Source organism: Hippopotamus amphibius, chromosome 12, assembly GCF_030028045.1.
Source record: "Hippopotamus amphibius kiboko isolate mHipAmp2 chromosome 12, mHipAmp2.hap2, whole genome shotgun sequence".
Lineage (NCBI taxonomy): Eukaryota > Metazoa > Chordata > Mammalia > Artiodactyla > Hippopotamidae > Hippopotamus > Hippopotamus amphibius.
Window position 1 is genome coordinate 70,769,048 of NC_080197.1, and position 27,878 is coordinate 70,796,925.

A 27,878-nucleotide genomic window follows, 5' to 3' on the forward strand; every position below is an offset into this window, starting at 1 on the left:
TTTAATCTGGAAGGGTAGAGTAGTGAGGCATGTGATAAGAGACAGCTCCTGTTTTCCCTTGAATCTGAAAATATGTCTGATTAACTCATTCGTTTATGTATTCATTAAACTCCTATTTTATATCAGGCTGCATGCTGGGTGCTAGAGAGCCAGAAATTTGTAAGACTCTGTAATTTGATAGTATTTTTAAAAATTGTTTTGTGTCTTAGACACCTACTATGGAACATACTTCACTTACTAAAAAACCTCATTCTGAACTGCATCAATTTCAGTAAAACAATCAGTGACTGCTTTGAGAGGAGAGGAAATCTTCAGCTTAGCTGAAGGCAGCACATAATAGTGGACGTAAGTGAACACAGCACTAAATACTAAGCACTGTTCTAAGCGCTTGATATAAATTAACTTATATGATCCTCATAGAAGTCTTACACTCTTACTTACTGTTTATTTTAACCATAAATGTACTCTTCTGACAGTTGTCTTTCTTCATATTTATTTTACCAACCACTAATCATTACACTACCACAAAAAATAACAAAGTCCTAGAAACCTCAAGAAGTAGCGGTGGGGTCACTGAGATAGCTGAGGGTGACAGGAATAGTCATTTTCTGCCAAGTGGAAGTTTTTCAAACTGCCAAAGAATTCCCTAAGAAAAGTGAGTCAAAAAGGCATGTAGAGCCATCTCTCCCCAGGCTAGTGGGAATAGCAGTAAACTCGAGTCTCTTTGAGCTCTATCTACCAACACAGACAGCCACATCAGCCTACAGTTAGGCTTGAAACAATGTCATTGTTGGGCCATCTCAAGTGAAGTTTGAAAAATAAATAGTACCAGAAACCAACGAGTAAGCACACGTACCATTTATCATTTCACCCTCATGAGGTCAACAAGCATCTGTCACGCACTTTCCCTAAAGTGCCCAGCAGAGGCAGGGTGATGGTTTCTGTTCTGAGCATTTGAAGGGAACATTAGCACTTGTCTTTCTAGGCTTCCTTACACGCTCAGTGGAAGACCTGCAAACACGGATGGCAAGGGCCGTGCTACCACATTCCATGAGCTGGAGACGGTCAAGGCCTTTCCTGATGCCTCTTGATTTGCAGGAGGTAGTGGTTTTGCAGCCTTTGCTCCTCCTTCTGCCTTGTCCATTTTTGTTTTCTCCCGTAGTCTGTGCTGAGACTGATGTACACAAGACCAGAGTTGGACCATGGGTATTCTAGATTACAAATCCTCTGGTGTTTCAGTCTGTTTCTTCATGTGGTATCCCAAGTACTTTTTCCTGGGGGGGGAGGGGAAGAGAAATAGATTCTTAAAATTCCAAGTTTGATTCACTGTTGAAGTGGAAACATATGCCTGTTACCTCTGCTTTCTTATCCCAGGCATAACCCGAGCCTTGGAGTCTATGTTAGAGTTCGGGGAGGGTTTGGAAGGGTGACTGGCATCCTTGGTATTCCTGAAAGAAAACATCAGCTAAGGACTTATGTTACACACCCAGGGCTAACCGACTAGATGGGAAAAGTCTTTGATTCCATATTTAAATTCAAAGGAATAGATACTGAAATGATGACTATGGAGGTTGTAAACCTCTCCTTTCAAAGTGCTGTAGAAGGTGTGAGGTTTCAGGACCACAGGGTAACTATGTGAGGCAAAAGGGCCAAGGAATGAATTAAAATCAAATGGTGGCTTGTTTGTGGATTGAGTCTATTCATTCATTTGATTGACTCATTCATTATTCTGCAAGTATTGGCTGAACATCTGTGACTTACAAAAGTAACGGAAACTATGAGAGAGAAAAGGGGGCATGAAATGCGTCATCCTGCCCTCATAGATGTGCAGTTCTGTTGGGAAGATTAGATGCCCTCCTATGAAACATGGAATCCTGAGATAGTTAGGAACTCTGAGCTCCTGGAAAACATGTGCTTAGAACAGCTTTTCTCCTTCCACACCACACTACAAGGACACTCCAGAGAGCCACTAAAATCCCTGGGGCAGTGGAAGGCTTGCCACCCAGATTCATCTCTTTCCTGTTCAGGGAGACTGAGCACACATCTCAATCCACATCTCCTTCACACTTTCATAGTTCATATCAACTTATAAATATTCTTTCAGTAGCGTCCTTTATTTTTCGCAACTCTGTCTCTGTGACTTAGGAAAAAATTAGTCCTTTCCCTCTTATTCTTTTTCTTCCCTCTCCTAATTTCGAGCTACGTGCTCCAAATTAAACCTAACTGTGGCCAAAACTTAAGATTAGGATTTATGACGACCTGGAAAAGTAAACTAATAAATTTTGAATTGAAATTACAAGTGATAAAGAGCTAGTGCCACAGAATTCTAACGCTTTTGAAAATTCCCTTTATTATTTCTGCCCCACCAAAAACCCATCTGTTTTCTCTGATTGAAACTGTTTTTCTCTCTAGCACTAGCAGCCCAATTAAAAACTAATAAAATTTTTTCTGTTCTTTTTTCTTTCCTCTTTTTATTTGCTTGCTAGAATTAGAACCACTATTTTTCATAACAGATTTATTGAAATATACCATAAAATTCACCTTTTAAAGTATATAATTCAGTGGATTTTAGTATATTCACAAAGTTGTACAGCTATCACTGCTATTGATTTTAGAACATTTCATCACCACGAGAAGAACCTCTGTGTCTTATCAGCAGTCACGCCCCATTCTCTTTCTCCAAAGCCCTAGGAAACCACTGTCTCTATGAATTTGTCTATTCTGGACATTTCATGTAAATGGAATCATACAGTATATGACCTTTTTGTCTGACTTCTTTCATTGTGCATAGTGTTTTCAAGGTTCATCCATCTGTCCATACTTCATTCCTTCTTATGGCTGAATATTATCCCACTGTATGAATATTCCACATTTGGTTTTCCATTCATTATTCATCATGGATAAACTTTTGTGTTGTTTCCACTTCTGGGCCTTTATGAATAATGAATGCTGGTATGAACATTCATGGGCAAGTTTTTATGTGAACACTTGTTTCAGTTTTCTTGGGTATAGACCTAAGAGTGGAATTGGTAACTCTACATTTAACATTTTGGGGAACTGCCAAATTGTTTTCCAAAGGGGCCGGACCAGTTTAGAATCCAACCAGCAACATATAAGGGTCCAAGTTTCTCTACATCCTCACTGACACTTGTCTTTTTTATTTTAGCTATGCTAGTGGGTGTAAAATGGTATCTCACTGTGGTTTTGATTTGCATTTCCCTAATGCTGAAATGAAGATGTCAAGCAAGCATCTTTTCATGTGTTCATTGGCCATTTCTGTATCTTCTTGGAGAAATGTCTATTCAAATTGATTGCCCATTTTAAAAATTGGGGTCTTTTTGTGTGTGTGTCTTTATTGTTTACTGGTAAGAATTTATTACATAGTCTAAATACAAGTCCCTTATCAGATATATAATTTGCAAATATTTTTTACCATTCTGCGGGTTATCTCTTTATCTTTTTTTTTTTTTTTTTTTTTTTGGCCTCATGGTGTGGCATGTGGGATTTTAGTTCCCTGACCAGGGATTGAACCCTGTATTGGGAGCACATCTTAACCACTGGACCACCAGGGAAGTCCCTCCCCTTACTTTCTTGATGGTATCCTTTGAAACAAAAATGTTTTTAATTTTGATGCAGTCCAGTTTATTTGTTTCTTTTGTTGTTTGTGCTTTTGGTTTAGAAACACTATTTTTAATAGAACACTTTTGGCATTTCAGTTACATTAATTAACTAGACTTTTGAGAACTGGCTTGTAAACCCTATTGATACTTATAATCTCTCTGGAAAAATACATTAACAAGACCAACAATTATGGCGATTTCCTGTACATAAGTATAGTGCAAACGTGGAGTGTTGTAGAAGGTCAGAGGCTGGTAAGGGTCTTGAGCTGGAGTGGACAGGAAGGGCTGTGGGGCAGAAGAGGGATGTGAGGGGGTCTTGGAAGGAAGAACAGTTAAATCTGAAGTGATATCTAGAAATCTGTCCTCCTCTTAGCATGAGTTCAGGCACCTTGAATTTAGAATATTTAAGAGCCTTGTTCAGATTAGCCACTTAAGTGCTATCATATCTGGTGAAAAAGTGGAAAATAGGAAAGAACAGAAGTCCGGGTAGCTAAATGGGCAGCCACTGGAGACCATGGCAGGCGCTTCAGCCCCTTAGGCATGATCAGCTGTACTTTCCATCTGGTGGCCTCTTGACTAAGCCTGTGTGGAGGCCCCGGGGTCATGCCCAGAGCAGACTCAACCCTCCTCCTAGCCCCTGGACCACCCTAGTGGGAATAGGACTAATGATAGTGTGTGTCCTCCTAGGAAGGGCTTGAACAGACAAAAATGCCCTAGGACTTTGAGATTTGGAGCTCTGGGATAACGCATTTTGAAAAGGTTAACCTTAAGAGGCCATTTGAACTTGGCAGTTTTAAGGAAATCTCAAGAGAAAAGGATGGGGGAGGGGTTGAGGCTGAGGAACCTGGGTAAAGAGGTCTGTTTTGCCTAATACAGGTAATTAAATATAGATGAAAATTTAACTTCTCTTCAGTTTGTATGAAAATGTCCACGTCAAAATGGCTGGGTCCAAGCAGCAATGACAAAATCTCGTGAGCTCTGAACCTCTGCCTGAGAATTAACCCCACACCCCATCAGCATCCGAGAGAATAAGGAACTGTCTGCCTCTCCCTGTCTCACTGCCAGACTTCCGCTGCTTGCACAATTTGTGAAAACAGAAATTATATCTATCTAAACATTTTATATCTCAGCATCTCTTCATTTCCTGTTGTATCTGACCAGTCCCGCTCCCTCCCCCCACACACACCTCACATGCCCTTTGGGAGCTCAGTAAATATTTATCGACAGTGCGGATCCTCACTAAAACTATGTTCCCATCAATGGGATAAATCTCTTGCCACTCAAGTGTCCTAAACCCATGAGAACTGCTTCAAAGATGTGTTCCCTTCACTTAAAAAAACAAAAAACAAACCAAAAAAACCCCTTTCCATCCCATCTCCTCTGAGTTCTGGGAAGATTTATTTTTAAATAGGATGCACTTACCCATCCACCATGCTGCTGGACCCAGGGCGAGAAGTTCTCCTTCAGGTATTTGGTCCCAAAGCCCAGCATCCTGTTCATGGGGTGGTTGTCGATGGCTGTGAGCTTGGCCATGGCGTCTATTGCAAGAGCAGCCTTAAAGCCCTGAGCGTTGACCTCTGATTCTCCCCTGGTGTCCACACCCCTTAGGAACTGGTCTGTGATGGTCTTGAAAACAGGGTAGGACAGCCCGTCCTGGAAGATGTTCATCAAAGTCTTGTCTCTCTTCAACTGTGTGCAAAAGAAGAGGCACTCAGTACAGCAGCCTGGCCTGGGAAGGCAGACTCTCCTGCTCAACACTGGGCAACTAAAACACCCAGTGGAACACCCTGGATTCTGGTCTCAGCCGTGGTACTGTGTCCTGCAGGACTGGATGGGGCATGGACCCTCTCTGTGAACTCCTTTCATGGGGACAAATACAAACTGAACTGCCCATTCATTCGACATTCAACAAACATTCCCTGAGAGGTTACGACAGGTGCTACTATGGACAATTAAGACTCAGCCCCTCACTCAGGGCGCTCACAGTCTACTGACAGTTGAAACCCAGTGCCAAGTGCTTTGTTACAGGTTGTGTAACAGCCAGAATCTGAAGCCTGGAAATCACTTGGCTCAAACCCCCCTGCTCCCTCTCTTACTAGCTGTGCAATCTTGGAGAACTTAACTTAACCTCTCTGTTTCCATTTTGTCACCTCTAAACTGGGGTGACAGTACCTATACTACAGGGTAGTTGAGTAAAATACTTCACAGTGTTTCCACCATGCAGGAAGTGCTCTCGAAATGTTAGCATTTATCCACGATGCTTTGAGAGCACAGGGAAATTAGGGAAGACTTCATGAGGTGCATGTGTTCATGTGAAAAACCAAACCAAACCAAACCAAACCAAACGTAATCCTTTCCATGGTTCTACTCAATCTGTTTTTCCTTATACTCCTCTCTTGAACCTTGTTACCTCTCTGCTTTCCTTCCTTTGGACTACCATGGCTTTACAAAAAAACAAACAAACACTGCCTCTGCTTTTTTTTGGGGGGGCGGGTTGCACTGTGAGGCATGTAAGATCTGAGTTCCCTGACCAGGGATTGAACCTGCACACTGCAGTGGAAGTGCCAAGTCTTAACCCCTGGGCTACTGGGGAAGTCACTGCCTCTGCTTCTTTTGAAAAATCAGGGTTTGTGTCAAAAAAGCATACGTCATCTTCATCTAAAGCCCTCCTTGCAATGTCTGTTAAGTGATGGCTGTCATGTGAAAACAAATTTCTCAGTGAGCAGGGACTATATGTTTATTTGAAAACAAACTGTTTGTCCTTGAGGAATAACCTGAGCAGGTTTTCAACCAAGATTGTTTCTAAAAGGGATATTCTGGGGATGAGTCAGATGCGACATGAAGATTTTGGTGGAGCCATGTCATTTATCTGAGCTCAGCCCACCTTCCCCCAACTTCCTGGAGACACAGGGGCCTATTTGAATTATAAATCTGAAGCAGGAACGTCCTTGACACCAAGAATGGATTCCTCTCCATCGTGACCCAGTGGAAGAAGCTAGACTCAAAACCTCAGCGGGTGGCTGGAAGCCTGGACAACACCAGAAAAGTAAAAGAATCAAACTCCAGAAGGAAACCCTTTCCAGAGGGTGCCCACCCTGCCCTCCTGCCCCTTGGGGTTGCACCTGCATTTCTGGTGTCTCAGGGAGATGCCGGAGAAGCCTGCAAGTGCCCTCGGGAGGAGTGGCTCTGCAGACACTCTGCAGACATGGCAGGTGCCCTCATCGTCACTGTCTCATTCTGTTGGGAACTCACACCCACACAGCACATGTCAGAGCTTCTGTGTGTTCCCACCAGAGTCCTCTACTGGGGAACCACATAAAGAGAACCACCACCATGTTCTCTACATAAATAATATAAATTATGGCCCCAAATCATCAAGAGAGTGCATTAGGCAAAGCGAGGTTTTTAAAGTGGTAATTTGTGGGATGGAAAGGAAAGCATCTCTGCGTACCACGCCCCCAGTCCCTGGCCTCACTGACCTGCTGCAAGTCCCTGCCCGGGGAGGTCGGGAAGGAGACTGCTGTGAGTGCCACAGCACCTCTGAGCTGTAGCGAACCCTTGAGCACATCTGTCAGATCCCTCCTAGTTCAAGTACTGGACTGCAGGTGGTTAGTGGCATCTGCTTGGAATTCTTCTGGAGACCGGAAGATCATTCCTTCACAAGGCAGCCCCTAGCTTCAATGGACAGCCCTGAATGCTAGAAAGTTTATTCTTAAAGTGGGGAGACATCAGTTGCCCTGTAACGCCTATCCACGGATGTTAGTTCTGGAGAAACACAGGGGCGTCCTTAAATCATGTGCCCTGTTCTGTTTTCTGCTTCCTCTGCACCCCGTCCACCCCCTTCTTATGGCCCCGAAGCTCCCATACCCCCTTCTCTTTGGTCTGATACCCCTGGTTTTCTCAGTGTTTCTCTTTCTGCACCATCTCACACGCCCTTCCCCGTCCCAGTCACCTTCCTCTGGGAACACCTCTGACAAAGGCATCGAGGAGTCGCAGAGCACGCTGGGACTGGGGTGGGCTGGCTGGCCAGTAAGTGCTGTTTCCCCCTCCTGCAGAGCCCCACAGACCTGACTTCTTCCCCACGGATCCTGGCAAAACAAGGGGATGGGGCCACAGGCCAGCCCGAGGGACAGACGCTGAAGACTACGCGCCCATCTGTGGGTGACAGACCCGGATGAGATCCCTTCAGAAGCCCTGACTGCAGGGGCGCCTGCTCTTTACTTGAAGGCAACTCTTACACATTCCTGATGGGAATGACCGGTCTCAACTTCTAAATGGCAGGAAACCCAAAGTTCTCTGAGTAACGCTAACCCGCCCCCTGGTTGAACTGCTGAGAGAGAACAGTCCGGCCATTCTAGGGGGAGATTTCAGACAAGACTCCAGACTTGGAGCAGCTGTGGGACACAGATATCCAGGCTGCAGGGCAAAAGCAAGAGTCTAAACTTCCCTGAGGATCAGTTACATGGAGAACTAGGTTCATAATTCTATTCAGCAAATTTTAATTTATTGGTGTCTCTTTTCCTGCAAAAACAAAGTTACTTTTTTCGTTTCCAGAAATTCCAAGGAGGCTCCAGAAGGTTTACTTATGTTTTCCAAAGTGATTCATTTTTGAGATGCTGCCAGCATGAAGAGTTTTGACTCCAAGGGAAATAAAATTTAGGACTAAGTGGAAACCAGAACTTTGAAAAGGAGTACAAGCAGCAGTTCAGTTCCATTCTCGGGTACCAGTGCAGGCACAAAAAGAAAACTCCTTAGTTCAAGAAGCTCCCCACCTCTCTTTCCAACTGATCCCCCGAATATTTCAGCAGCTCCACGATTCTGGCAATTATTTGGTCTTCTCCATCTGTCAGGGGAAAATTCCAGTTATTTCTTTTATGGAAAAAAAAAATAATCTTCAATGTTTCCAGGGACAAATGCTTATAGCCTGGTTAGGGACTGAGGAATTCATGCACTTTGTAATCCTCAGCAAAGGAAATCTTACCTCGCCTCTTCTGATCAGGCCCAAACCGTTCCAGACACCCTTTGCCACAGTCCCTTCCTTTCCTCTCTTCTTTCCTCCCCCCAGCTCCCCTCCCCAGTTTTCACCATGAAACTCATCACTTTATTTACTGTAAGAATGTTGTTGAAGATACATGAGCTTATTTTTAAAGATATTTAGGAGAAATTCCTCCTGGGTCTTTGAGTTTTTCCTGAGCAGATGGTGCTTTTTCCATGTAGACACCACAAATCCCTATTTGATCATGTTCCTTCTTCGTGCTAACTGCTAGAAAGTGTAGAGCCAAATTGTGGCCTCCTAAGAGGGGGGTATAGTCTTCCTGCTTTGCGGGAATTACACTCATTCCTAAAACCACCTATTTTCCTACTGTTTTCTTTTTACAATATCTTTCAAATTTGATTTATCTTACTGAAATGTGTACTTTGTATGCTGTGTCTTTCCAACAAGGTGGAGTATAAGCAAATAAAGTGAATAGGTTCTCCCACCCCAAAGGCTAACATGGCAGACGGAGGGAGAGATGGCTCTAGTTGGTGTGTGGTGTGTGTGTTGGAACAGGGGAGGTGGAGTCTGATTTTTCTTGTCTCAAAACGTGCTGACAATCAAACATTAGGAAAACGGTCATTGTTATATAGAGTGGAATCCAAACAGAGACAAGCCAGTCACTGAGGGAACAGCATATTTTCCTTACGGCACAGTCTCTGAAGTCATGGAGTCCTCGTGTTTGTCCCAGAGGAGAGGGGAGGAGAGGCAAGGCAATTCATCCCACAAGGTCAAGTGAAGGGTAAGGTGGTAGGAAGTCACCTGGGAGAAGGAGGACTATCTGCTTCCACTGCCCACGTGTAGTTTTTATCTGATGCTGCCGCCTCTCTCTGGGAAAGTTGCCTGAATTTCTCATGTGCACAAAGGATGAGAGCCTGAGCTTTCACTTTGTGTAGGGGTGTTGCTTTACGTCGCCCAGCCACACATGAGATAGCAGTGAAGCGGGAACGCTGTATTTTTTGCTAACCAGAGGGGTCCTCCTCTCCCAGCTCCTCACTCTAAGTCCCTTTGGGAGTTTGTGGTCCCAGCAGCACAGCACAGGGTGGACAAACTCACCACTTTGCTTCTGGGGTTGGGAGCCACCACCACGTTTGAAGAAAAATCTTTTGCCTTCTAATTTAGCATGCTGCAAACTCAGGAGCCAGCTCGGCCCCTCATCATCCACTGGAGTTTGGGAAAGAGAACCACAGGCAGGACCGTTATTAGTGAGGGAATGCTGGACCGAACTTCTCTTTCCACGGCCCTTGGTCCTGCTTCCTTCGACTCTAGAATTCCTGCAAGTTGGATGGGATCCACAGTCCTAGCTTATTGCTATATATAGTCTGGTGACAACTGACCCAGTCTGATCACTACTGCTCAGTTCTGCTTCATGTTTTGCCCCATACCTGGTGTCTGACAACCCACTGCTTTTTCACGGAGCCCAAGGCAATACTGTAAATCCCTGGGTGGATGCTCTACCTACACCCCGGGCGCTCACTGGAGCACACTGGTCCTGGGCGATCGCGAACATGATGAAATCTAACACTGCATCTCCCCCTGTGGACGAGGCTGAGTGCGTGATTTGTACCTCCCTCTGCCCCTCAGTAGGAGACTTTTCTTGGGACTTAGCAGTGAGTTTGGACTGTTGCTTCCATCTGCTGGCGCACTCCCCTTGGCTTGGGCCGGTCTCTCAAGCTAAAGGTCCGTGCCTCCAGCACGTTGCTGTCGTGCCCTGCGTCCAGGCTAGCAGAGATTCCTAAATTGCAGAGCCCTGAGCGGAATAAATACATAAATGCTCCTAGACCTCTGCCTGGCACACAGGCACCCCAATGCAAACACTCAGAAGGGACGTTTACCTTTCTTTGCACTTGCAGCTCTAGTCTGGGCGCCCTGAAGCTGGAGACCCTGGCATACCCAAATCCCTTTGGACCTGAAGCTTCCTCCCAGGCTGTGGAGCTCTTCTGGTGGCGGCCAGGAATAAACGATTTCAGCAACTCGGTTGGCAATAGAAACAACGTTGGGGTCCACGGCTGAAAGAAGACAAAATGGTGCTGACAGGCCCTTCCCAGAACTTTGTCTAGCTTATTGGTATGCACAGTTGCCTGCAATGAAAACATCAGCCCGGAGGGAAGGGAAACGGCCAGGAGTGTGCATGCGGGGGAGTCCCATTCCTCAGAAAGCGCTGGCAGCTGCCTGGCGGAGGCTGGGATGGGGGAGGAGCACACAGAGGAATGATTGCCACCTTGAAACAATTGCCCCTCTGCACCCTCTTTCTGAAGTCTTGCAAAATTAGGGTCCCCTTGCCCCTTTGCAAGGGAGGAAACACAAAAGGGAGTGCTTCGTTCTTTGCTTGAGGGAATGCTCATTATGCTTTTATTTTTATTCTTTTTTTTGGACATCCTTTATATCTTCGAGAGCTGGCCGCTATGTACATAGGAGGGCATTCAGCAGTGTGACAAGCCGTTGGGGGTTGGTCACGAAGGAAAGAGAAATACCCCTGCTCACAGGCCTTATTCGTGACTCAAGCCCATTACCAAGTGAACACTGAACTCCCCTTGCTTGTGTGGTCATGTGTCTTCTCTCTCCTCTCTGTCTACTGGGAAGCATGCGAAAAATGCTGATAGGTAAACAAGGACACATAAAGTCCAATTCATGACCTTCAAGAATTTATAGTCAAGGAACAGTCTTATGTCATGTATTTGCACACATTTCTTGAGGGCATTTGGGAACATGAAGGTTTAAATGGTACTGGCCCCCTGAATGTCAGCCTGTGAAGGACAAATTGACTTGGTGGAGGATGGGGTCGGGTTGGGAGGGCAGGCAGTACTGCTGAGTTATTTGGGAGTAAAATTTACATTGTTAATCCATCTCTACGTTTTTTTTTTCCCCTCTGTTTTTATTGGGATATAGTTGTTTTATAATGTGTCCGTTTGTATTGTACAGCGAAGTGGGGTTCCCTATGCTATACGGCAGGTTCTCACTATTTGTTTTATGCATATTAATGTATATATGTTAATCCCAATCTCCCAATTCATTCCACACACACCCCCCCCACCCCCCACCATCACTAAGTTCTTCCCTTTTAGAAGCTCGTACAAGCTCTGGCTTCCATGCGGAGCAGTTGTATCATGCAGTGTTGAAGAACAACAGCACCTAATTCGTAAGACTTGACGAGAGTAACAGAGTGGGGTTTTGGCCGGAAGGTTGGTGTGCCCAGGGGATCTCCCAGACCTTGTCCATCCGCATAATAGATAAGAGAGGCAAGGCCTGGGTCCGGGGAGGCATTGTGTCACAGGAAAAGCAGGGCTGGACCTCCTAAGGACCTGCCAGGGTGATTTCTGATCCTTTCTCCCTGGATTCGCCCATCGCAGGGAGCTCTGGTGCTTCCCTTCACCCCTCTGGGCATTCGCTCAAAGGCCAAGGGAACTGATGCTCTGTCCGCAATGCCTTCCTCTAAAAAAAGGCATAATGGCTTCCGTAAGAAGCCACATTTCTCGTGGTGTTCTATCCATAGGGTTCAAAAAAGAGATCAGGTGTGAATGAGAGAGAGAAGAATTGGGGAGGTCAAGGAGTAAAGGATCAGTGCTCTTCCTTTCCATTTTAAGAACCCAACCAAAAATACTTTCTACTTTTAAATCACCTTACTGCAGCCCAACCAGCCTCCTCGTGAATGCTGGCCACCCATGGAAGGAGACAGCAAAAGGCTGGATCCCCAAAACCAGTGGGAGCCTTCCCCTGGGCCCACGGGAGACGGGAGAGGAAAGCTTGCATATGCTGCCTCTACAACCTTATGCAGCCTTCCACAGAAGTCACAGTGTCCACCTTGCCCTCAAAGGAGGCAGATGAAGGCCCCAAGCCTGTCCCTCCCTATCCTCCAGCCCCCGCCATGTGTCCAGGCAATCATAAGACCGCCAGCAGACACAGAGGAACCCAAGCTGATCAACCTGTGTACGTGTGTCTGTTTCTGCGGATTGGAGGGATGCAGATGAAATATGTGCAGGAAAAACTATAAGCAAACACGTGTCGACTCAGATGAATTAGCTCTAGTTAAGATTCTCATTATAATACCTTAATTTTAAAAACTGAAAAAAAAAATTCCCTTCTCATCAGAATTAGTCCCATCTGATAGGCAACGGAACATTGGATGGGGGCAGGGAGAGAACAGAAAGACTGCCCATCCTTTGAAGTTTATTCTGGGGGCTCATTGTGGGGTTAAGGAGAGCAGGAGAGCAGGTTTGGGAAGGCATTTGGCTTAAGGCATTTGTTTTAAAGAGAAGAGGCAGAGTGAGAGAATTCCATATGGTGGAGACTGCTGTTTCCTACCCAGTATCCATTTTCTTTTTCTTCCTTAGTAACAGATCCCTGAAATGTCACGGGAAGCTGACTGCACTACATTTCCCAGCCTCTTTTGCAGTGAGGAGTAGCCACCGAGGTGTAAGAAGTTGGGTACAGTTTTAAGAAAGTTCTCTAAAAGGGAGCTGAATTAGCTACAAAGAAGATACCCTGTTGTCCTTCCCTTGCTTCCTCTTTCTTCCTGCTTGGAATGTAGACATGATGGCTGGAATCCCAGCAGCCACCTTGGGATTTAAGATGACTTTAAGGCTGGAAGCCACTAGCTAAGGGATGGCGGAATAGGAATCCCTAAAGACTGTGGAAATGGCAGATCAAGCCTGGGCTGCCAAACTGTGGTTTTCTTTTATGGGAGAGAAAAATAATCTCTATGTTATTGAAGTTGTAGTGAATCATAGCTATGAAGAAAAAAGGATTCACAAAAAACACCCAGGTTGGTGTTTCTAAAATTGTTATTGACACTCATTTTTCTACATCCCAAGGCCTCTCACTACTAGACTTTAGTCTTGGGACATAACCTCATAGTTCTCACTCCAGCCTGGTGTCTGAATCCTGGAAATGGCAGTACAGGCTAAATTGTGACCTTTAGTTAAAAGAACCCAGGGGATACCAACTGCTGAGCTCTGACTTGCATGTGGCAAAATAGAAATAGAACACGAGTGCCTCTTGGGTCACACCCAACATAAAGCCAACTAAGCACCTACATAATTAACTAAACAAGAAAGCAAGGAGAGAGGAAGGTGAGAGGGGGGATCAACTGTACATAAATCCTTAAAGCTGATCCTCCTTAGGAAGTAACCATTTCCACTTTTGTAGGGATAGCTATAGATCTACACAAAGATCTGGAAATTTTAGAAAATAAAAAAGGTCAAATGACACTTCAGTAATATTGAAATACAGAACGTCATTTTTCTCAGGAAAGCCAGAAGGTGAAAGTCTGTAAAATCTTCTGTTTCCTGGCAAATGCCAAAGAATAGAACAAGCAGAAAAGTCTATTTAGGTGCCTGCAAACTGTTCTGTTTATGCCGGAGCTCAGCCACCACCCACAGCAGAAGAAGCCTGCTGTACCCCTGGGGGGAGGAGGAGTTCCCCAGGTAATCCCAACCCTAACTTCGCCTCTCCTAAAATTCTATAAGTTTCACAGGAAATGGAAGTTTCCTTGATCACAGTGAATGATCTAAAGTTGTCATTGTGTGGGCTGATTCTCCAAGTAAGCCAGCCGGTCACAGCATTTGAAAATTGAGACATCACTGCCACCTGTTGACTAATTATTGTTACGCAGGCCAATCAGCCCAGCAGGAGGGGGGTTTCTTTTAAAATCTGGACATCGGGCACAAGGTATTGTTGGAGGGGAAGAAGATGTTTATGCCAAGGTTTGTGGGTGAAGGGCAACTCTGGTAAAGCTTTCATGAAAATGTTTTTTTCAATACAATGTGTTTGTCCTATTGAAGGAAGATTTTGTCAAAATGCTTCTTGGTTGTTTTTGAGTGGCTTGTACTTTAAAAAGTATTTTTGTATGTAGCTCTCTGATCTTTCCACCCACCTTCAAAGGCCAATGTACAGATGGAAACACAGAGGCCCAGAGAGGGGAGTTGACTTCCCTCAGGAAGAATAGCAGCCTGAGCCCATCTGGGGCTATGTCTCTTATTGGTCTCTGGCACTGAGAATTAGGAATTTGGGCAGCAAGCGTAATTATAGACAGTGGAGCCAGAAAACCAAGTCTCATCACCCTTCACCGCCATCCTCTTCCTTCCTGTTCAGTCTTGAGAAAAGTAGGGCAATTAGAATTGAGTATTAATAGGTTGGGAAGCTGAGGTTCAAAGAGTGCCCTGCCTAAGGCCCCGTTACCAGCTGGGAGGTGAACCCTCAGGCACACAAAGAAGGGAAAGACATGGCTGCAGGAGAGAAAGAATCCCCAAAAGCCTACCTTCACGCTCTAAGCGCTGTTCCACATTGGAGAGGGACCTCGGCCACTGTGGACTGTGAGGACCACTCTGAGGTCCCTTCCTCCTTTTCCCCTCGAGACGGAATTCCGGAGGTGAGCTCTGTGAGTCCTCCTCCTTCTCTGCTACTCCGAAGAGTGTTCTCCAAGATGGCTTTTTCTTGACAAATTTTATGGTCTTCTCGTTTGATTGGGAATTTCTGCAAGGCTGTGGCCGCTGTATCCATGTTTCATTTGCCAGCCAACTCTCTGGCCCTTTCTGGGACAAACTTCTTGTTCTCAGGAGCTTTGGTGAGAGGACATCAGAGGTGTTCTTGAGGACGTGGTGTCTGACGTAGAACTCCAAGATTTTGAACTCCATGCTGTCTGGGTCATTATCATCCAGAGGGATCTCCTCCAGGTCACAGGCGCTGGTGGTGCACATGGCGGGGCTGCAACGACAAAGTCCACACATGTCCATCTACCCGGGAGCAACCTACTCTTTGAAGGTCAGGAGAGATGGGGTGAAACTCAATAAGCATTTACTCAGCACCTATTCTCTTTGTGCGAGGAGGCAGCGGGTAATCAGAGATGGAAAAGCCAGCGTTCGTTTTGAAGGTTCAGTCTCACAGAGATGAAGAGAAGACACGTACATAGATAACTCCAGACAAAGAGGGCGAGCTAGGAGCTCGAACAGAGATGCAGGAGCTGGCACGGGAGGTGAGGGAGGAACAGACAGCTGCACACAGAGGCAAGTGCAGGCTCATCGAAGGATAGAAAGGGTTGGATGGGTGGCTGGATATTGGGGCTTAGAACAGGCTGGGCAGAGGGCAGAGGGTGAGTGAATTTAGGATGTGTTTGAAGAGCGGAGGGAGATCTGGTGGAGCATAAGTCTGTGCTTTGTGGAGAGCTGGGACTCAGGGATGTGGAGGGACCACAGTGAAGTGGCAGTCTGGGCCAGGTGATGGGGACCCTTGAACGTCAGGCTGAAAACTTTGCATTTTCTCATGTCGGTAGCTCAGTACATTTCAAAAGGGGCTCTAGACTGTGGAGGGCAGTTGAAAGTCTTCTTGGGAGAGGGTAGCTGGGCAAAGGGAGAGGCCAGCTCGGGGGAGGGAACTGCGTGGGGTCCCTGGCCCTTCCCGGCCTCTTTCCCATCTTCCTTTACTCTCTGCTTTAGCTTGGAAAGGTTTGCTCTATGCCTTGCCATATTTAGCATTCCAAGTAAGATTTTATCCGAAAAAAAAAAAGTCTTTGTTTTTTTTTTTTTTTTAAACGGGTTTGAAGAGCATTGTTGGAAGCAATGGAGAGCTTTTCAAAGTCTTGAATGGGAGAGTGATGTGACCACAGATATGTGTTAGAAAGACCAATACAAGCCCTAAAATGGTGGGTATGGAAGTTTCATCTTTATTTCCATATGTCTAACTAGGTAGACGTAATTAACTTTTTGTGTTCAATTTAAGCTTTCATGAAATAACTCCTTAAATGGTTTTCTGTTAGGCAATCACTTCTTTTTTACCTACTTTGCTTTCTTTGGTTGTATGTTAAGGACTATGGTTTCCTTTTTGTCCCAGATGCCAGAGAGCCCAGATCTACCAACTGTCATTGGATTAAAATTTCACAGGCAGTGTGTGTACTGGAAACCAGCTGGGCTTCTCACTCTAACAGTCCTGAGTTCAAATCCTGGCTATACCACCAACTAGCTGTGTGACCTGGGGCAAGTTACTTCGCCTCTCTGAACCTGAGCTTCCTTTAGGTAAATTGAAAATAATAATAGCCATCCTGCAGGGATTATTCTGAGGGTACAACGAAGAAGCCCCAACACACCAACACAGAACCTAGCTCAAAAATGGTCGCTATTGCTTTTTTCTAGTACAACCGCCATCCCAGGCCCTCTGACTCTGTCCTTGATGTGGCTCTTAATCATGGACGCTTCCTGTAATGGTCCTACTTTAAGACTGTCTTTTGGCATGGGAGCTGGTGTGATGAGAGCTATAGTGATGTTTATGGGGTCAGCTGGCATGTCCCTCCTTTTCTTTCCACTGTCCCCTCTCACACCAGGACCAACGGATAAAGAGTTGGGACAGTGACCACAGACAGGGTTTGAGGCAGTGTAATGGGGTTCAGATAAATTGGACTGGGTGTCTGGAGGCTGGTGGTCCAGGGCCGGCTCATCTTCTAACTTGCAAGGTGCTTGGGCAAGTGACTTAATTCCTTTGCGCCTCAGATTCCACAGCCAATGTTTTCTTTTCCCCTCTGATTCTATTACTATTTGAAGGCGGTGTAGGGGCTGAAATATGTCCCCTACAGGCCTGCAGATGCTTCCTGTTTCCATTGCTGTTTCTGTCCTTTTCTGGAAGAGCCTCACACTGGATGATAGGAAGCTGTTCATGTAGGAAGTGCTCCGTGGCCAGGCCCCGAGAAAGCTGTTCTGATGGACGTGAGGCTGGGAGGGGCATGCAGGGGCTGTACCAGAACATCAGGTGTAGATGGAGGGGGAAGAAGTGGTCTCCCAGGGTGGCCAAGGGCAGGGCTGCAAAACTGGAGATACCTATTGCACACACAGACATATCTGCACGACTCCTAGGCCCCACACTCCTGCCTCAGGTAACTGAGCCTGAGCAGGGCTTGAGGGGTGTGGTGGAGAGTAGAGGTCACCATCACTGGGTCCTCCTCCCTCCCTTTCTTCACATGCCTGTCTTGTTCCACGGTTTGAACCATCTTTCTTTCTTCCTTCCCTCATTGTCTCCAATTTCATGCCCCCATTTTGCAGCGCAGGGAACCTCCTGCTGCTTGGAATCACTTCAGCATCTCTGGGAAGCACTTGTGCCTTCCAGCTTTCCCGCCTTTGCCCCACCCCCACCTCACTCCGCCCATCCCCCCATTCTCACAGGTCAACTATTTTCCCCTTCTTGGTGCCCAGTTTCAGTCACACCCATGAGGATCCTTTCCCGGGTCTTCCAGCTTATCTGGATTTCATTCTCTTTTCTACAATGGAATGTAAGTGCCGGGAGGGCAAGCATGTTCATTCATGTGCTGTTTTTTCTCTGCTGTGTGCCCAGCACCTACAGTAATGTCTGGGGCAGAAAGGCACTTGGCAGTGACCTGTGGACTTTTTCCTATTTGGAGACAGACTGTCTGGGGTCCAATCTTGGCTCTGCTGTTAGCAGTTTTGTGACGTACTCTCCAGGCTTCAGTTTCCTCATGTTTGAAATGGGGATGAAGACAGCACCCATTTCCTTCTGTTATGGAGATTAAATGAGTTAATATTTGTAAAGCATTTAGAATAGCATTTAAGTGTTTGAACAAGTATTTGATTTTAAAAAATATTTATGAAACCCACTTAGGGCCACACTGTTCTAGAGAAACTCCAAAGGGTTTTCAGATGGTGTAGTTGGGAGAGAGCAGCATTTGGGGTGAAAAAGATGGCTGAAGAGCTGCTTTTCATACTTATTGGCAAAGGGGCTGTGTCAAATCCTGCAACCTCCAACAACGTGTAGTTTTGCCATTTATAAGATGTGATTCGTATTGTCTAATTCGCTAAGCATGGGGATTAAATTACAAACTGAAAATCCCTTACAAACTATAAAGCAGTACTGCAAGTGTTGGTCTGTACAGTGTAGTGGTTAATGTGCTGGTCTCTTCATTCAGATAACCTAGTTCACATCCTGGGTCATCTGCTTACTAGCTGTGTGACTGGGTACACACCTTAATTTATTTCTGCCTTCAGTTTTCCATCTGTAAAATGGGGATTGAAAAAAAAAACAAAACCCAACAACAAAACCTTGTCAGAATATCGGTCAGTATGGTGGAGTAGGAAGACCCTGAGCTCACCTTCTCTCCCAGGCATATCAAAATCACAACTATTTGCTGAACAACTATCAATCAAAAAGACTGAACCTACCAGAAAAGATCTTCTACAACGAATGATGGAAAGAAGGAACCACCACGGGACGGGTAGGAGGGGTGGAGACTCGATAAAGGTAAGTCCCATACCCCTGGGTGGGCGGCCCACAGATGGGAGAATAATTTCAGTTGCACAGGTTCTTCAAAGAAGTGAGAGGTCTGAGCCCCACCTTGGGCTTCCCCACCTGGGGGTCCTGTGCTGGGAAAATGAGACCCCAGAGTATTTGGTTTTGGAGGCCACTGGGGTTTAATTTCAGGAGTCCCACGGGACTGGGGGAAATAGCGACTTGACTCTTAAAGGACACACAAAATCTCATGCACTCTGGACCCAGAGCAGAAGCAGTAATTTGAAAGGAGCCTGGGGTCGGATGTACCTGCTGATCTTGGAGAGCCTCCCAGAGCGGCAGGAGCAACTGCAGCTCACCCTGGGGACGTGGACACTGGCAGTGGTCATTTGGGGAGCTCCGTCCACCATCTGGACACTGGTGCTGGCAAGCGCCCTTTTGGAATCTTTCCTTTAGCTTATTGGCCTCAGGAACGAGCCTCACCCTGGCCCAATATCCTGTAGGCTCTAGTGCTGGGACACCTCAGGCCAAGCAACTAATTGGGCACAGACACAGCCCCACTCACCAGCAGGCAGGCTGTCTTAAGACCCCCTGAGTCCACAGCTGCCCCTGGACACAGCCCTGCCCCCCAGAGGACCCAGGACTCAGCCCCAGACACCAGTGCCCAGGCTTTAGACCCAGGACCCCCAGGACCTTCCAGGCAGGGACCCCAGAATCCCCTGGGCCCCAACCCCACCCTCCAGTGAGCATGCTCTAGCCTCAGGACAGCCTTACCCACCAGTGGGCAGATACCAGCCTTGGAACCAGTTGGGCCCTGGCCCCACCCACTAACAGGCCAGTATGAGCTTTCAGACACCCTGGACCCTGCAGCCAACTGTGTGAGGAACTGGGCCCATCCATTAAGTCTAGGACCCTTGGGCCCTGCAACCAGACCCCAGGACCTGACTCTGCCCACCAGTAGGATGGCACTAGCCCCAGGACATGGCTTCATCTACCAATGGGCAGGCAACAGCCCCAAGGTCTCCTGGATCCTGACTCCATCCTCCAGTAACTCAGCACTAGCCCTGGGGTCCCCTGGGGTTCTGTAGTCAGCCACTTTGTGACCTGGTCCTGCCAACCAGCAGCTGACAGCCTCCACACAAGGCAGGGCCTGGCATCCAACTGGACTGGGGGCCAACCAAGCCTACCAGACTTCCCACAGTGGTCAGCCAACCATAACAGAAGGACACATGCAGCCCACACAGGGGGCACTCCTGGAAACTATAGCTCTAGTGATGAGAAGGGAGTGTACTACTGGGATGCAGAGGACAACTACAAAAGGCCACTTCTCCAAGGTCAGGAAGTGTAATGTAACCAACCTACCAGATACACAGAAATAAAAACAGCAGGTTAGGCAAAATGAGGCAACAGAGGAGCATGTTCCAAACAAAGGAATAGCAGCCCAGAAGTATGGAGTGACGTAAGATAGGCAATCTACCCAAGAAAGAGTTCAGGGTAGTGATCGTAAAGATGACTAAAGGACTCAGGAGAAGAATGAATGCACAGTGAGAACTTAGAAGCTTTTAACAAAGGGTTAGAAAATATAAAGAACAACCAAACAGAGATGAATACAATAATTGAAGTGAAAAATACACCAGAAGGAACCAACAGTAGACTAGATGATACAGAGGAATGGCTCAGTGAGCTGCAAGAGAGAGTAGTGGAAATCACTGATGCCGAACAGAAAAAAAAGGAAAAAAGAATGAAAAGAAATGAGGACAGTTTAAGAGACCTCTGGGACAGCTTTGCGCACACAAATATTTGCATTATAGGGGTCCCAGAAGGAGAAGAGAGAGAGAAGGGCTGAGAACATATTTGAAGCCATAATAACTGACAACTTCCCTAACCTGGGAAAGGAAACAGACACCCAAGTCCAGGAAATGCAAAGAGTTTCATACAGGATTAACAGCTCATACAACTCAATATCAAAAAAACAAACAACCCAATTAAAAAGCGGACAGAAGACCTGAATAGACATTTTTTCTAAAGAAGAAATACAGATGGCCAACAGGCACAGGAAAAGGTGCTAAACATCGTTAATCATCAGAGAAATGCAAACCAAAACCACAATAAGATACGACCTTTCACCTCTCAGAGTGGCTATCTTCAAAAAGTCTACAAATAACAAATGTTGGCAAGAATGTCAAGAAAAGGGGACCCTCATACACTGTTGGTGAGAATGTAAATAGGTGCAGCTACTATGGAAAACAGTACGGATGTTTCTCATAAAACTAAAATAGAACTACTATACGACCCAGCAATTTCACTCCACGGTATGTATCTGAAAAAACCAAAACACTAATTCAAAAAGATATATGCACCACAATGTTCATAGCAGCATTATTTATAACTGCCAAGATATGGAAGCAACCTAAGTGTCCATCAACAGAGGAATGGATAAAGAAGATGTGGTATCCCAGCAATTCCACTACTGGGCATATACCCAGAGAAAACCATGGGTTTTCAATGGAAAAGCATGGATTTTCCAATAGCCTAAATGTAAGATAGCCAAGATATGGAAGCAATCCAAATATCCATCAACAGAGGAATGGATAAAGAAGATGTGGTACATATATACAATGGAGTATTACTCAGCCATAAAAAGGAATGAAATTGGGTCACTTGTAGAGACATGGATGGACTTAGAAAGTGTCAGAGTGAAGTAAGAAAGAGAAAAACAAATATCATGTATTAATGCATATATGTGGAATCTAGAAAAATGTTACAGATGATCTTGTTTGCAAAGCATAAATACAGACACAGACATAGAGAACAAATGTATGGATACCAAGGGGGAAAGAGGGGTGGGTGGAATTGGGAGATCGGATTGACACATATACACTATTGATACTGTGTATAAAATAGATAACTAATGAGAATATACGGTATAGCACAGGGAACTCTACTTAATGCACTGTCGTGACATAAATGGGAAGGGAATCCAAAAAAGAGGGCATATATGTATACGTATAGCTGATTCATTTTGCTGTGCAGTAGAAACTAACACAACATTGTAAAGCAACTATACTCCATTAAAAAATAATTTTAAAAAAAATGTGTGCATGCACACACACACACACACACACACACACACACACACGTACAGTGGACTACTACTCAGCCATAAAAAAGAATTAAATTTGGGCATTTTCAACAGCATGGATGGACTTGAAGTGTATTATACTAAGTGCAATAAGTCAGAGAAAGACAAATACTGTATGATATCACTTATATGTGGAATCTTAAAAATGCAACACACTAGTGAATATAACAAAAAAGGAACAGACTCACGAATATAAGGAAGAAACTAGTAGTTACCAGTGGGGAGGGGAAAGGGGGAGGGGCAAGATGGGGGTAGGAGATTTAGAGGTACAAACTATTAGGTATAAAATTAATAAGCTACAAGGATATATTGTACAGCACAGAGAATATAGCCAATATTTTGTAATAACTATAAACAGAGTATAACCTTTAAAAATTGTGAATATGTTATACATCTGAAGCATATGCAATATTGCACATCAACTATACCTCAATAAAAAATTTAAAAAAAAACATAAAACAACCCCCTCATTGTGTGGGTATATGGACAAAAAAAAATTAGCACATGTGAATCACTTAAAATATTGCATGGTAGATGTTAAATGCTCAAGACATATTAGTGTCTTTATTCATTAAAATTCCAGTGGTTAAGACTCCACACTTCCACTGCAGGGGGTGAGGGTTCCATCCCTGATCGGTAACTAAGATTCCCGTGTGATCCACCCTCCCCACATTGTACTATTTTAATAGGTTGCCTTTTTTAATAAGGTTTAATATGTTTGTAAAAGAAAATTCATCAAAAGCAGCATTTAAGAAAACTAGTGACATGAAACTATTTGGTTTGGCACAAAATTCACACTCATTTCCTATAGTTTCCTATAGTCACATATATATGACTATAGGAAACTGTAAATATATATATATATTATATATAGAGAGAGAAAGAGTGAGTGTGTGTGGGTGTGTGTGTATAAAGTATACACACTGTAAGATATAAAGCCTAGGACTTCGCTGGCTTTCCCAGCACCTAATATAATGCCTGACACATGGTAAATTCTGGATACATATTTGATGAATGAAAGAAAAACGATATAAAGCTGCCTGATAAAATATGGGAAGTCTAGTCAAATCTGAATGCCAGGTAAACAACAAATAATTTTCTAGTATAAGTATGTCCCAAATGGTGTATGGGACCTGCTTACACTAAAACACAGTATCTGTTGTTCATCTTAAATTCATACCTAACAGGGCCTCTTGTATGGTTATGCAAATCTGGCAACTCTGAATAAAACGCGCAGCTTAGAAAACTTGAGACCTGAGGCTCTCCGAAGCGAGGAAAGCAGACCGAGGGTGGAGACAGCGACCTGGGTCTCGCGAGAGGAAGAGCGGGGCACGCGGTCGGGTCGCGGGCAGGCCTCGGGGCGGCAGTGGCCCCGAGCGGCGCTGGGAGGCGCCAGGAGGGCGTTCCTGCGGGTTTTAATTCAGAGCTTCCTTTTGAGATGGGGAGTATCCCCGGGTCCTCCAGGAGCCGTGCCCTTGGTAGGGGAGGAGTCCTCTTCCAGCCACAATACTCGGCTCGGAAGAAACCATGTAAGTTAAACCAAACCAAACCGAACCAAACCAAACCCAGACCTTTCTAATGTAGTGTGAAGCCTTTACAGTTGTGTGTGTGTGTGTGTGTGTGTGTGTGTGTGTCTGTGCGCGCGCGCGCGTGGCACTGTTGTTGGAGAGAGGAAGGGTCCGACTTCTTTAAGAAACGAGTGTGCTAACTGCTAATGCAGGAGCAACATCTGAGAAGGGGGGGAAGCCAGAGGTCAGGATGGAGCACGCGGCCCTTGCACTTCGTGAAAGAAGAGATTTTTGTGGTCTCTCAGGCCAGAAAGAATCTGAGTACTTGGCCCAACCAAGAGGCAAGGCCACGGGCAGAGAGAAGCAGAGGGCAGGGCAGAGCTCAGGCAACCCCTGGGAGTCGAGGGGACCTCGACCAGGCCCGGCAAGTCTTGCAGCTGCATCAAAGTGTCAGTTAAGAGATGTGAGATGCACTTTCCTACTAATTCTCCTTGGGAGTGGAAAGAGAGCTGTTAAATTGATAATGAAGTCTTATTTTAAAGCAGCAGTGAGTTAACTTTATTACACTGCAGCCTGTCTGCTCTGGTTCAAAGTAGAAGCTCTGCTCTGACCCCAACCTGTCAGCTGTTCGGATTCTAAGTAGAAGCCCAACTTCTGGGTTCATGGAAACTGTACAGGTGAGTCATGCTTATGTCGATGGAAATGAAGCCCTGGGTGGGGCCCCAGAATGTAGGTTCAGAGCCAGGAGTGGAAAAATAGCTCCAGAATAAGCCCTGTGAGGCTTGTTGTAATTCAGTGACTCAGTGGACACAGACCTACCCTTCTGACACCCGGTGTTTACATACCCTCTTCCTTATCTACAACAAACTCTCATAGACCTACGTAGGCCAAAGTCCTCCGGGTCCCCAGTGGCTAGTTCCCCAGGAGCACCGCAGAGCCACGCTCCTTGGCTTGCAGAGCAGCATCTGACCTCCAAGATCACAGGACACACTTTAAGGATTTTTCTAGCCCTGGATTCATTGGTTGACGTTAGATTTTGCTCCCCTTCTTGTGGTGGGTCACGGAGGAAACAGCCCTCGCGCGGGCTCCGTGGTTCCAATGTGCAGAGGCTGTGGCCACCAGGGCCCCAGGAAGCTGGACAGAACTCTGCCCTGGCCTGTCCCGGATGTGAGGGATGTGGAGGACCCCTTGGCAACAGGCTCGGCCAAAGAGCTGACTTCCATCGCTCTGGACACACAGACAAGGCCCGAGTGTAAGACGTGGGCGAGGACACTCAACCCAGAGGGATGTTCCCAGACCAAATTACGAGCTGAGTTTTGCCGGGTTGCCTTGTGCCTCTCCTCCACCCTCTGCCCCCTTATGCCCTTCAGAGGCCATCTGCCCTTCCCCTTCCTTCCCTGAACTACACACCTCCTGGTGTCTTCATCCCTCCCCCCTGCTTCTCATCTCCACACGGTCTTTAATCCTAAAGGTGAAACGAGGAATGAGGTAAAATGTCTTAATTTCCTACAGCAGAAGCGAAACCGATTCCACATGCATGTGTTCATATGTGGAATCTAGAAAAACAGTAGAGATGAACCGGTTTGCAAGGCAGAAATAGAGAGACAGTTGTAGAGAACAACATATGGACACCGAGGGAGGAAAGTGGGGGTGGGATGAACTGGGAGATTGGGGTTGACATATATACACTGATATGTATAAAATAGATAACTAATAAAAAATTTATTCTCAAAAAAAAAAAAAAAGCTAAACTGAGAGACAGAACCTCAGGTCCTGTTAATTAAACACAAAGACTCAGTCTCTGATGATTGTAGAACAAAGCGGGCAGGGAACTCAGGAGGGCACCTTCTAGAGGAAAGGGAGAAGGATTCCCCATTTCACCTGAGCCCTGTACCCAAGGCAGTCTCTAGGGGGTCCTCTGGGACTAGACCTTGTGCCCGAGTGCCCACAGGTGCTCAGGACCCTGGGCACAAAGCCAGGGATGCCTGTCCTCAGCCCATTTCTGCTCTGGCAGAGGGAGCTGGCATTTCCACAGGCTTCTGTCACGCTATCACATACCTTGTCACATAGTCAATGAGACAGACCTGCGTGATGTTAACAGTGATTTGGCCAATTATATATTCTTTTTTTTTTTTTTTTAATTTATTTATTTATTTTTGGCACACGGGCTTAGTTGCTCCGCAGCATGTGGGATCTTCCTGGAGCTGGGATCGAACCCGTGACCTCTGCATTGGCAGGCGGATTCTTAACCACTGCGCCACCTAGGAAGCCCCCAATTATATATTCTTAATTGAGCTCTCCTAGACCTTCTGGAGCAAAGGAGAAACAAAAGGGAAACCTAAATATCTCTTTCCCTTTCTTGGAAACCCCCAAGAAACTAGAATCATAGCTTTTAGTTTTAGATTCTTAGTTTTGCTTCCTGAGACTTATATGATCATAACTTTTAAATAAACGTAGTAAACATTAGGTTTACTAACCCCCAGTTAGATTGCCTCATTAGCAAGACCAGGACTGAAGTCCCCCCTGTGCCCTGCTGGGAAGGCTGATCATGAAGACTGATGTCTCCTGGTGTTACCTGGTCTCCAAGCTGTCAGCGGTTTCTCCTGCCTCAGGTCAGGTAGCGGTAAGGATATTTCTGTACCTGAGTCTCTCTCCAGGAAACTTAAGAGGAAACTGTCGCCAAGTCGTCTTGGCTCCTCATTTCAGAAGGCTCTTGTGATCTAAGACTCCACCCGGGTGTAGCCTCTTCAGGTTGGGACTAAGGCTGGAAGGAGGCTTCGGGAAGGGAGTCACTTCCTTGTTAAGCCCTGCCCCTAGCTTTTCAACTGAAGGAGGGGCTGACCTTTGCCCAAATAATTTGACTCTAAAAGGAGTCCTGCAACCTTTACCAAGGACTCTCACTGCGCTTTGGGTGTTTTCCTGATAGTACTTTACTTTCTTTCTATGGTGTCAGTTTAGCAAATGTTTACTGATTCCCTCTGACAGGTATGGCACACGTGTTTAATCTTCACATCAAGAGCCAAGTGTTATGATTCCCATTTTCCATACAAGGAAACTGAGGCTCAGAGAGGTAAGATATCCTGCTAGTGGTCCCCTCATCAGTTGTGCTGAATCCAAATCTTGATCTTTCTGGATTCATACTCTATCAGTGTTGCCTCTCTCATGAGATTCAAAGATTGTATTCAAATAGAACCACTGGAAAAGCTTTCAAAATGGAATCTAATCCCAGCCATAGTAAAAACCACAAAAACTCATTTAAAGACCATATGTCACAATTTTAGGGATAGAATTCCCTATGTACAGGAAAGAAGAAACAGGTATGATTTTGTGGTCTATCCAGATTCTTGACTGAAATAGACACTTGTGATCATGAAATCGTGAGCGCTGGCTAGTCAGAATGTGATGAAGGAAGTGTGAATGGTGAAAGGGGAAGTAAGGCTAATTTCATAAAAGTGGGGGAAGAATTGGCCATTTAAATATTAGGTAAACAGGGACTTCCCTGGTGGTGCAGTGGTTAAGAATCCGCCTGCCAGTGCAGGGGACACAGGTTCGAGCCCTGGTCCCGGAAGATCCCACATGCTGCAGAGCAATGAAGCCTGTGTGCCACAACTATTGAGCCTGCATGCCACAACTACTGAAGCCCAAGCACCTAGAGCCTGTGCTGCGCAACAATAGAAGCCACTGCCGTGAGAAGCCCGTGTACCACAACCAAGAGCTGCTCCCGCTCGCCGCAACTAGAGAAAGCCTGTGTGCAGCAATGAACGTCCAATGCAGCCAATAAAAATAAATTTATTTTAAAAATAAGTAAATAAATACATAAATATTAGGTAAACAGATCCATGAGAGACAAATGACAGCAGTTATGGAAAAGTTAGTTCTTTGGTGATTCGAAGTGAATTTTAACCAGCAGACTCATATTTATTGCCCATCACGTATACCAGTGTAGTCAACTTGAGGGATATTAAAGAAATATTAAGAATGCTTTGTCTTAAAAAAAAACAGTCTTTTTTGGGAAGACGAGATATATTCATTTGCAACAATTTAAGAATCAACAAACGCATGGGGTTCAGTCCCTGGTTGGGGAACTAAGATCCCACAAGCCTCGTGGCACAGCCAATAAATAAATAAATAAATGTACACACTGTGTTGTAGAAAACTTGTAAAACATACATAAAGACCACCATGATCCAGTCATGCAGTGATAAATATTGTTAGCAATTTGGTGTATTTCCTTCCTTCTATGACAATAACACCTCGCTGCCTTCAGGTGTCTGCCAGGCCCACCGCCCTTTCTCTTCACGCTGCCCCCAGTCATGCGTCTACCAGGATGCACCCCTGCGGTCAGGTGGACC

At 45.6% G+C, this 27,878-nt stretch overlaps 1 protein-coding gene and 1 long non-coding RNA gene across 5 annotated transcripts; one reads left to right on the top strand and one right to left on the bottom strand.

Annotated features, from left to right (window-relative positions):
- Window positions 1–846: 846 nt before the first annotated feature.
- On the bottom strand, window positions 847–26,301 carry BCL2L14 (BCL2 like 14). 4 transcript variants are annotated; one of them, XM_057700750.1, is made up of 7 exons: window positions 26,168–26,289; window positions 14,912–15,357; window positions 10,491–10,664; window positions 9,712–9,819; window positions 8,393–8,463; window positions 5,043–5,309; window positions 847–1,274 (listed from the first exon to the last, which is right to left on the bottom strand). In XM_057700750.1, exons 2-7 carry the CDS (start codon window positions 15,348–15,350, stop codon window positions 1,236–1,238), a joined length of 1,098 nt encoding a protein of 365 aa, XP_057556733.1. In that variant the 5' UTR covers window positions 15,351–15,357; window positions 26,168–26,289; the 3' UTR covers window positions 847–1,235. The 4 variants fall into 4 exon arrangements, with proteins under 4 accessions (XP_057556733.1, XP_057556732.1, XP_057556734.1 ...); XM_057700749.1 differs by having other exon boundaries at window positions 26,102–26,278; XM_057700751.1 differs by lacking the exon at window positions 9,712–9,819 and having other exon boundaries at window positions 26,102–26,301.
- On the top strand, window positions 23,469–27,878 carry LOC130832457 (uncharacterized). Its single transcript, XR_009048287.1, has 3 exons — window positions 23,469–23,547; window positions 26,512–26,596; window positions 27,794–27,878. It is a non-coding gene; the product is annotated as an uncharacterized LOC130832457 (long non-coding RNA).